At 43.9% G+C, this 11,123-nt stretch overlaps 1 protein-coding gene across 3 annotated transcripts; it reads left to right on the top strand.

The window, feature by feature from the left end:
• The first annotated feature begins 208 nt into the window (after positions 1-208).
• MTRES1 (mitochondrial transcription rescue factor 1) lies at positions 209-10,487 on the top strand. Of its 3 annotated transcripts, none has more exons than XM_075268117.1 (4): positions 209-309; positions 3,466-3,922; positions 6,956-7,028; positions 9,236-10,487. In XM_075268117.1, the coding sequence occupies exons 2-4, from the start codon at positions 3,474-3,476 to the stop codon at positions 9,428-9,430; spliced, it is 717 nt and encodes a 238-aa protein (XP_075124218.1). In that variant the 5' UTR covers positions 209-309; positions 3,466-3,473; the 3' UTR covers positions 9,431-10,487. The 3 variants fall into 3 exon arrangements, with proteins under 3 accessions (XP_075124218.1, XP_075124220.1, XP_075124219.1); XM_075268119.1 differs by having other exon boundaries at positions 211-309; positions 3,462-3,922; positions 9,236-10,486; XM_075268118.1 differs by having other exon boundaries at positions 218-272; positions 3,462-3,922.
• The last annotated feature ends 636 nt before the right edge of the window (positions 10,488-11,123 follow it).

Genomic DNA, 11,123 nt, shown 5'->3' with positions numbered 1-11,123 from the left:
TACACACCTCACAAATCATCAAGTTACACTTTTTGTTTGCCGAAACTCTATACAAACATGTAAGAATATTGCATTGGGACCAGTGTAACATTCTAGAAGTGCGGTAATACCAGCCTTCTTATGCTGTACTGATGAGTGACTCCAGCAGGTGGCGCAGAGGAGCATGACCGTCAAGTAGAGAATTTATAGGACAAAGTTGGAGGGTGGGACAGGAAGGAACTCGAGAACGAGGCTTGGAATGCAAAGTGCTGGGGAGGTCAACGCTCAGGCAGGTGTGTGCGTGTTTGTGGCTCTTCCCCGACCAGTGAGGTGAGTGCGAGTCCTGGTGCAGGAGAGCGCAGTGTAGTGCACAAGGCCTGTGATGTGTCCGCCAGGAGATTGCACGCTCGGCCTGGCAGCTCACACTTGTTTCCTCCTATGGCAGCCAGGACGGTGTGTATTACACACTGCTATTTTTGCCGCATCACATTAGGAACAGACTGTCTCAACCAGGCTGAAAATCTTATATACCCTGTGTCTTATACTGCCTGTAAGCTGTTACCCTATATACCCTTCTCCATAAGGTCCTCCCCGTTCAGTCCAGTATTCCATGGGCTATAGGGACAACTAATATCATAAATCACCCCAATGCTAGGAGTCCATACTGTTCAGGCTGGTAAATACAGCACATGTGAGCTTCACAGCCAAGGCTCAGTGGTGTGAATAAGGCCTTATCCACACTGACCCCTTTCATTTCTATGGCCCCATTGACACAATTGTGTATTTTCACAGTCTCGTGTATGGGGCTGGGGGAATAACTCAGGACTGGTATTATTGCTGTCCATTTTGTGGCCCATGCTCAGTGACCCTAAGGAATGGGAGGCACGGATGATGCATGGGGTCTGCATTGTTCAGTTATAGCTAGGCGACACACATGGCCATGATGCCCAAGGCGAATAGGGGGGATGGGAGCAACTGAGTCTGTCACCTGAATAGCTTCTTATTTAGGCAAATCTCACTCCAGCACAGGGGAGATCATAGCTTGGTGTAAAGTCGTCGTTTCCCCCCCATGTTTTGCCATATTGGGATGTCAAATGCATCACTTTCTTGGAGATTGTTCACAGAGAACAGCTGACAGAGGTGAACCGGATAAACTTCCAGGTTAAAATTATAACTTTTATTAAAAAAAAAAAAAACCTGTCAGCTTTCAGGGTAATGGTGTGTTCACATGGTCGTTGGATGTCCATTCTGATAGTGTCCATTAAAAAAAACAAAAAAAAAAACACCTATCATAACAAACTTTAACGGACACGAACTGATGTTAATGTGTCCGTTCTTATACTGTCTGTTTTCATTTATTTATATTTGCTTTCTGAACATGGGCAAAAAAAAATGGACAGTATAACAGATGCCCATCCGTTACCCATAGACTTTTTAATATTAAAAAATATAATGTCTGTCATGGAACAGTTATGTTTTTTTTTTCACAGACACAAATAGTCACTTATGGACACCAGATAAAATCCCATTGAAATCAATGGAATTTTTAAAGGATTTGTGATGGTTCTGCTAGTGTCCATTTTTAAAATCTTGTAATCCGTAACGTGCAAAAGGGACGGAAAATCAGATTTTACTTGAATAGTTTTCATGTGCCATGTCTCATTTGCAGAGCCCCTAGAGTACCAATATAATGGAAACTCACAAAAGTGACCCCATTTTGGAAACTACAACCCTCACGGAATTTATCAAGGGGTATAGTGAGCATTTTGACCCTACAGCTGTTTCACAGATTTTATTAACATTGGAATGTGTAAATGAAACATTACTAAAACATCACTTTATCGCTAAAGTTCTGATTTTCTCAAGAGATTAAAGGAGAAAAAGCATTCAAAACTATGGGGAGCAACACTTGGGATCTAAAAAATGCTCATTGAACCAATGGATAAATTCCTTCAGCAGGGCTGTAGTTTCCAAAATGAGGTCACATGTCAGGGGATTCCATTTTACTTGCATTTCAGGGGCTCTGCAAAAGTGTTAGGCTCTGTTCCCATGGAGTAAAACGCCGCGCATTCAGATACGTATACACGTGTCAGAGTGTGAGCGCTCAAAACAGATCCCATTCACTTCAATGTGTTCCGGCTTACGGGCGCACATTGAATTCAATGGGAGGCTTTTTAACCCATTGATTTCAATGTGTAGCGCCCGTAAGCTGGCACACATTGAAGTGAATGGGATCTGTTTTGAGCGCTCACACTCTGACACGTGTATACGTGTCTGAATTTGCGGTGCGTTACTCCGTGGGAATGGAGCCTTATGGTGTGCAAAAACCAAATAAAGCGCTCCTTCCCTTCTGTGTCTGGCTGCGCCAAAACAGCCATTTATACCCACATATGACATTAAAGGGGTTATCCGGGATAAAAACTGATCCTTACACTTTATCTAAACACCTTCCTCCCGCCTACTTTGTAAATAACATAATTAATCAAAAATTGTATATTTACCCATATCCTTGGGGCGGTTGTGACCGCCTAAGGGCTCGTTCACATCTGCACCTGTACTCCGTTCTGCAGGTTTCCGTTTCCTGTACAAAACAGGGGCAGGAGACGGAAACCTGCCGGCATGTTTAAATCCCGTTCATTTGAATGGGCTTGAAAAGTCTCCGGCCGTGTGCGTCGGTGAGTGTTTTATGCGCTCCATGGCAAAACCGTTTTTTTTAAACCAGACACAGAGTCGGACATGCAGTACTCTGTGTCCAGTTTTTAAAAAAACGGTTTCACCACGGAGCGCATAAAACGCTCACCGGTGCTCACAGCCAGACTCGGCATGACAGGCTTGCAGAAGACGGAAACCTGAAAACGGAGTTCAGGCGCTGGTGTGAACCCAGCGTCAGGGACTTTGTTGGTTATCCAGTGATGATCCATTTCCTCATTTCCACTCCATCATACTTGCCTATCTTCCTTTCAGGCTTCTTCCTGCGGGACAGCTTTTCATTGTTTTCTGACTGCTGGTGCGCCACATAGAACCAGCGCTGCTCTGCAGACGATAATCCACATGCCTGTGCTGCAGAGAACAGAGCAGCGCTGGAACAATAATGCGCGTCCACAGTATCAGGAAAGGAGGGGTTGACCCACCGGAGGAAGACTGGAAGGAAGAGTGGCAAGTATATTATATAATGGGTTCCGTGTTATACACTACCATACAGAAGTATTTGAGTGGACAACGGCTGTCAGTACAATGGTGTAAGAATCTGTAAGTTGATGCCACAGTTTGCTGTAGGCTTTTAATGCCCCATGGCGAATGAATGAATCTGTATGGGGGGGTGGGGGGCGGACCATTTGACTACCTTCTTTTGAGTTGTATCATACATGAGGCAATGGATAATTTCGAAAGCAGCCAAGTGGTAATGCAGATAAAATAGAAGGTGCAGAAATAGTTCTTGCTTGGGAGACATAACCATCTTCTGATCTGTTTTATTATATTAGACAGGTTATGAAATGACTGGAATCAGACTGTCCATCAGAGCCTTCAGAAACTTGCACTTTTATTCAGGCTTTTGTCAGAGATCAAGATCACTCCCGTACAGCTCTGCTCAGTGCTTCACATGTTGGACACATTGTGGACATCTATCAAACTGTTTACATGACAGGCAGCCAAACTCCACTTTACTTCACACAAATGCCAATGGATTTTTAACAACATCGCAAGTGAAACCATTTCTATATATTGTGAGACATAAAGGTAAGAAGAGTCAAAAACAGAACAAACGTTCATCTCAAGAGGATGATGACGACGAAGAAGAGGAGGCCAATCCAGATGACAGTGATTATGAAGATGAGCCAGTAGAAGACCCCAGCGTACCAAAGGACTATAAAGACCTAGAGAAAGCAGTGCAGTCATTTCGTTTTGATGTTGTGCTCACTGCTGGATTAGATATGTCTCGGAAGTAGGTTTTGCGTTGCCTTCCTACATGCGCTTGAAAGTCCACATTTCCTTTTATGGTAGCATTAATGGCATGGCTCCTAACTATCACAGTCCCAACAGAATGGCAACATGTCCTAACTGTATTTGTGTGACCTTAGGGTAGGTCATCAGTGTTAGGGTATGTTCACACATCAGTGTGCCATCCTTCCGTTTGAATTCAGTTTGACACTTGAAATGGACTGCTGCACATACTGATTGTATACTGACACCTTTTTATGCTGATAGCAAACGTTCTCCGTCCCCTAGAGGACAGATAAGGGGATTAAAGTAGCAATTGTAAACAGAGTAGAGATAAGGAGGACATAAGGACATTTATTATATCTCCTTATCTTTACTTTGTTTACAATTTTCTACATTTAATCCCCTTATCTGTCCTCTAGGGGACAGAGAACGTTTGCTATCAGCATAAAAAGGTGTCAGTATACAATCAGTATGTGCATCAGTCCGTTTTGTAGTGTCAAACTGAATTCAAACGGACAGATGGCATACTGATGTGTGAACACAGCATCAGATTTGCTGGGGTCCGACACCCTGGACTCCCACAAATCAAAACAGCTGCCATACTGAAGTGAGTCCCACTTCACAGGCCCTGTGATGAAACTTTCATTAGTCACATAGCCTGTTTGGTATTGCAGATCACTTGAATGGAACTGAGCAGCAATAAGGGTAAGTTCACACAGGGTTTTTTGGTCCGGAAACTGAGACGGAGGCTGCCTCAGGTTCCGGACCAAAATACGGGTAGCTGCGACTGGATGCCGGTGCAGTGCACCAGCATCCAGTCGCACACTAGATTAGGCCCAAATGAATGGGCCTAGTCGGGAGTATCTTCAGGCGGATGTTGCGAGGCGAATCCGCCTGAAAGAATGAACATCAGGCATGTCAAACATGCGTCCCGAGGGCCGCATGCGGCCCTTTACAGGCATATCTGCGGCCCTCACAAAAGTCTCAAACTTTGTCTCTAAACTTTAGAGACAAAGTTTGAGACTTTTGTGCGGGCCGCAGATGTACAAAACTCACGATCAGCACTTCCGGCTCTTCATTCATTGGCCCATATCCCTGCATATGACCTGCTTACGTGATCAGCGGCTGCTGTTCACATAAGCAGGTCATATGCAGCGCCGCACCTCTCATGAAGCGACTGCTTCAGGCGGCGCTATGCCGGGGCCCCGGGGGGGACGGCATTTTTTGACCTAAACCAGTCCAGGACAAACTGTCCTGGACTGGCTTAGTGTCACCGTCTCGACAGGGAAAGTGAGCGGTGGATTGGGGCGATCCTGCTGGACGCAGCACTGCTCCAGCGGTCGCCCCTCACCCTTCGCAGAGAGCAGGTCTCCCTGCCTGCTCCGCTCCGCCCCCTCCTCCCCACACGCCGGGTGACATGGCCACGTAATCAGGCCCGCACCCGACGTGTGCCTGCGTCCTACGCGGTCTCACAAGACCGCTGCGCAGGCTGAAGAGCAGAAGCAGGTAAGCTTCTGCAGAAGAAATTGTGATTTTTCAAGTATTTAAGGGGATAAATACTAGATTTATGATGATGAGGGGGGGGGGGGGGGGTTGGAGTGCTGGGGAAGGGTTGGGGTGCTGGGGGAGGGGGGCTTTTTGATGTCTGTCTGGCCCTTCCTTGGGCTTGAGAACTGTTTTTTTTTTTTTTCCCACCCACCTTGTAATTCTTTCACTTGCAGGTTAATTGGAGCATTACAGTCTGTAGTGCTCCTATTAACCCCCAAGTGCAAGAATTGCAAGTGGGTGGGAAAAAACAGTCCTCAGACCCAAGGAAGGGCCAGACATCCAGAAGAACCCCCCCCCCCCAGCACTCCAACCCTTCCCCAGCACTGCAACACAATAATGGTGTCTGCCAGCTTTAACTGAGGTGCCATTTTACCGGCAATCGCAGGCACCCGGAGCAAGATTCAGGGCCTGCGTGCATTTTTATGGCAGCCGGGAGCCTTCTGAGGCTCCAGCCTGTCATTCTATACTTTCTATTGTACGCTACTCTATGTAGCCTGCAATAGAAATGCCGGATTTTTGCGATGCATGGTATTGGTGATCAGTCCCCTAGGCCCTAGCCATTAGCTGCTGTGTGCGGCCCTCGCAACAACCTCTTGTTACTCATGTGGCCCTCGGGATACCCTGAGTTTGACATGCCTGATGAACATCTCACTTTTTTTTGATTTCAGTGGGAGCCGTCTTTTTGGTCAGGATTTTGAGGTGGATACGGCCTCAAAATCCTGACCAAAAACCCTGTGTGAACTTACACTAACAGCCCCTAAACAACATACTGTGCTGTGCTTGGTAAGTAGTAAATGGGCTGCTTTGCTTATCTGAATGCTACAGTCTCGAAACACCTGGTGGGTGGCGAGGCGAGTGCTGAGTTTTAAACCCCCACCAATGTGATATTGCTGACCGATTATATGGATAGGCCATCAGTTGTTTATTTTTTGTTTTTCTCCCAGAAAACCCTACTAAAAGGTATTTTTTCAAATCAAAATTTTGATTGTAACCAGCAGAGTTTAGAATATAAAAGTGCAGATACTTTCCTACATTCTTTCCTGTGTTCCTGTGCTAGGCTGCCAGTCTTTTTGTATACGGAGCAGCTGTAGCAGTGACTTCATGTCGATTGGATTGCTGCAGTCATTCACATCTCTCAGCAGTATACAGCTGAGTGGTGTTTGGCTTCTTCAGTCTCATTGCTATGACATCACTGCTGCAGTCACTGTATATACACAGAGCAGTGGTGGTGAAGGGTGACCCAGCACAGGAAGAGAGGGGAGGATGCATGTAGGTATCAGCGAATCTTTTATTTCTACACCTCCCATACTGGTTACATTCAGATTTCTGATCTTGAATATTTTTGTTGTGATTTTATTTTTTTTTTATTTTTTTTTTGTTCTTTTCAAAAGTAAGTTAAAAACCCCCATAAACCTTTTATACAATATATTTTCTCATCTTTTCTCATTATTTTTTTTTTTTTTTTTTTTTTTCTCTGCTTTTGAAGCAAAATTGAGGAAGCATTTTATGATGGCAAGCTACGCCTTAATGGAGAGAAGCTATGGAAGAAAAGCAGAGCGGTAGGTACTGGTTGTATACTACTGTGATTGTGGACTATAGGTGCCAAACTTTGTCAAAATCAGAGCAGACTCACCTACAGGATAAAAACGATCAAGCAAATGTAATTTCTAACATTTATTAGAGCTCTAATGGATTATAGGGGTCTCAAACACATGGACCCTGAGGCTCCACTTGGCGGCTTGTAGCCTTCTTCCTGGTTCTGCCGATCCAGCTGGATTGGTAGACCTGGAGAGACAAGAACTCCCAATTTTATAAGCCACAGGCCTGAAAGCTCAGGGAAACTTGAGTGTAGATACTTGCCCCTCTGATGCCTGGCATCTCACACTCTCTTCTTCTGCTCTTGGCATACTGCTGTAACGTAGGTGTGCCTGAAGCAGGGGAAGAGAACATCAACAGGAGCAGTAAGGGGCCAATGTTAAAGGGATCCTATCATTCAATTACTTTTTTTTTCTCCGTAACATGTCGGAATAGCCTTAAGAAAGGCTATTCATCTCCTACCTTTCGTTGTCTTCTCCACGCTGCCGTTCACCCAGTTTTTCTCAGTATGTAAATGAGTTCTTTCGCAGCACTGGGGGCGGGCCCCAGCACTCAGACAGAGAACTCTCCAGCGCCACCTCCATCTTCTTCTGGAACGATGTCTTCATCGTGTCATCTTCCAGTGGCGGCTTCTAACTTCTAGGGCAAGCCGACAGTGCGTGCCCGCCGGCCATGAGAAAATGGCCGCTTACAATACTATGTAAGCAGCCATTTTTCAGAGTTATCAGAATTCTGGTATATTTTGCTTGATGGATTTCTCCCATTATGTAGAATAATCAAGAAAAACACATACATGAATAAAATGACATAATTTATGACATAATAACATAATGTATTGATATCCAAACTAAAAATATATATACAAGAATGACAAACAATACTAAAGACAAAACACTGACATAATCAATAGGGGACTAAATAAAGTCAAGCTACCAAGAATACGAAGGCAGTGGAGCAGGAAAACATAATGAGGAATAATAGCAAAATGCAAAGAAAGGAACTGGCAGCATAACACATAAATGTGGTATGTATAGGAACATTAACGAAGCCCACTCTGTTGGGTGAAACGCGCGTTGGGCGGTTCCTTGGCTGCATGGGTAGGTTCCTTGATTCTTAGGCTGAGTTCACACAGTTTTGTTTGTTTTTTTTTTGTTTGTTGTTCTTGTTGTTTTTTGGACTAGATTTTGACGTGGAATCTGCCTCCAAAAAACGTCTCTTTCAATGGGAGCCTTTCACTTCTGGTTCTTTGTTTATTGTTTGTCATCAAACTTATATATATTTTTTACTTTGGATATCAATAAATTGTCATTTTATTCATGTATGTGGTTCTCTTGGTTCTTGTGTTAGAGGTTTCCCACACACTATTTTGTGCATTTCTTGCCTCTTTTTTTTGTATTCCATTATGTACAATGCTGAACTTGTAGTACAGAAAAAAAAAAAGGTTCTTCAGAGCGTGTCTACCCTAAGCATAATCATGGCTCTTCCTCAAACATTACTTTGTGGGGAAGACATAGACTATAGTAAAAATTCTGCCCAATGTGCATTTATCTGCCCTGTCCTCTTTCGGTGCAGATGATTGTACATGAGAAAAATTGACACACTTTGGCTAGCACGATGCAGCAAAATAATGGCACGGAAATGCATTGGGGGGTTTTTTCATTGCATTTTCAGAGTTTTCCTCTGACTTTCTTCCTTTATTATACATATTCAATAAAAACGCCAACATTTCTGCAGGTATAAATAACATGCTGCGATTTTCAAAAAGACTGCTTTCACTGCAGATTTTCTTTTTTTTTTTGCAATGTGTTGATTAGATTAGCCAGAATCCCAACCGCTGTATAGGTATTGTAAAACGCAGCGTTTCTGCCGCAGCTAAAACAATACGTTTTCGCAACTTGGTGCCTCACCCTTTGGTTGATGATCAACTAATGCTGGAGTAGCTCAGACAGTTGTCTTCCCCTCTGTAGGGATAATTCTATAGTCAAGGTAAAAAGCTTTTTTTGGCTGGGTCTAGCAGTTTGGGGGACACCTGCTGCAATTCATGTAATACAGACTGCTTGAACCTGAGCTATTGACTTTGTTATATAATTTGGAAAAAGAGGAGCCAGTTATATTCCTAGATGTATTACATTGGGGAAATGTGCTGATCATCTATCTTTATTATTTCCAGGTGAAAGTTGGAGACATTTTAGACTTGATTGTAGAGGAAAACCGGGATTCCGGGACGGTAACTGTGATGAGAACTATTCTGAAAGATGTACTAAAGGATAAAACTTCAACAGATAAATTTAAAGTTCTGCTGAGGCGATGGAAAAAGCTCACTGTCCCAAAAACTGGCACACACACGGCTGATCCAGACAAGTAACCCTTCTGGTGAAGAGAAAAAAATTCTATCTAATGACAATAAAAAAGAAAAAAAATGTTTTACTATTCTATATCTACGCATGGTGTTTGGGATGCATATCCTGCTTCGATGTTTTGGGTGGATCTCGAATTTTGAAGTGCCCTTCTAACTTTCATATCAAGATATTTTTGGATGTTACTGCATTGAATTACACCAGACCTTTATTTTCTACTTATCACAAGACACCAAAGTTATAGCATGCCCCAAATAATTGGTACTGGTATGACCACAAGTGCTCATGCTCAAATTGTCCAATGCTGGATTCATGCATGCATTTTTTTTTTTATTGGGGAGATGGGGTTGTAGTTAAAGCCAAAATGTATAAGACATGGTTTTATATATTGCCTGTCTTTCTGGATTCATTTCTCTTGGGTTCAGGATAAAATGGCAGCAGTGCTGTGTAATAGAAGAAAACGCGCCTTGTGCTCCAACATCTTCATTTGAATAAAAATGCTTTTTCTACACGTCCCTGGGGCTCTGAAACATAGGAAAGGTAACCTTTTTATTCTGCTAACTACACCTACAGTGCTATGGAAGCGCTTTAAAGTAGCTGGGGCCAGTGATAGATTCCCTTTAAAGAAAAGACAAATAAATTTGTCAAGACATCCCTGAACAATCAAATAAGGGCTTACACTCACCGGCCACTTTATTAGGTGCACCATGCTAGTAACGGGTTGGACCCCCTTTTGCCTTCAGAACTGCCTCAATTCTTCATGGCATAGATTCAACAAGGTGCTGGAAGCATTCCTCAGAGATTTTGGTCCATATTGACATGATGGCATCACACAGTTGCCGCAGATTTGTCGGCTGCACATCCATGATGCGAATCTCCCGTTCCACCACATCCCAAAGATGCTCTATTGGATTGAGATCTGGTGACTGTGGAGGCCATTGGAGTACAGTGAACTCATTGTCATGTTCAAGAAACCAGTCTGAGATGATTCCAGCTTTATGACATGGCGCATTATCCTGCTGAAAGTAGCCATCAGATGTTGGGTACATTGTGGTCATAAAGGGATGGACATGGTCAGCAACAATACTCAGGTAGGCTTTGGCGTTGCAACGATGCTCAATTGGTACCAAGGGGCCCAAAGAGTGCCAAGAAAATATTCCCCACACCATGACACCACCACCACCAGCCTGAACCGTTGATACAAGGCAGGATGGATCCATGCTTTCATGTTGTTGACGCCAAATTCTGACCCTATCATCTGAATGTCGCAGCAGAAATCGAGACTCATCAGACCAGGCAACGTTTTCCAATCTTCAATTGTCCAATTTCGATGAGCTTGTGCAAATTGTAGCCTCAGTTTCCTGTTCTTAGGTGAAAGGAGTGGCACCCGGTGTGGTCTTCTGCTGCTGTAGCCCATCTGCCTCAAAGTTCGACGTACTGTGCGTTCAGAGATGCTCTTCTGGCTACCTTGGTTGTAACGGGTGGCTATTTGAGTCACTGTTGCCTTTCTATCAGCTCGAACCAGTCTGGCCATTCTCCTCTGACCTCTACAACGCATTTCTGCCCACAGAACTGCCGCTCACTGGATGTTTTTTCTTTTTCGGACCATTCTCTGTAAACCCTAGAGATGGTTGTGCGTGAAAATCCCAGTAGATCAGCAGTTTCTGAAATACTAAGACCAGCCCTTCTGGCACCAACAAC

This window comes from Leptodactylus fuscus, chromosome 3, assembly GCF_031893055.1.
Source record: "Leptodactylus fuscus isolate aLepFus1 chromosome 3, aLepFus1.hap2, whole genome shotgun sequence".
Lineage (NCBI taxonomy): Eukaryota > Metazoa > Chordata > Amphibia > Anura > Leptodactylidae > Leptodactylus > Leptodactylus fuscus.
This window is presented reverse-complemented; position numbering and strand designations above follow the sequence as displayed.

What these genes read in the sequence shown, in the direction of transcription:
- MTRES1 (XM_075268117.1), top strand. Translation starts at nt 3,474, where the DNA reads ATGACTGGAATCAGACTGTCCATCAGAGCCTTCAGAAACTTGCACTTT. An exon ending in GGATTAGATATGTCTCGGAA is followed by an intron (nt 3,923 to 6,955) that starts GTAGGTTTTGCG and finishes CTGCTTTTGAAG; the next exon opens with CAAAATTGAGGAAGCATTTT. An exon ending in TATGGAAGAAAAGCAGAGCG is followed by an intron (nt 7,029 to 9,235) that starts GTAGGTACTGGT and finishes TATTATTTCCAG; the next exon opens with GTGAAAGTTGGAGACATTTT.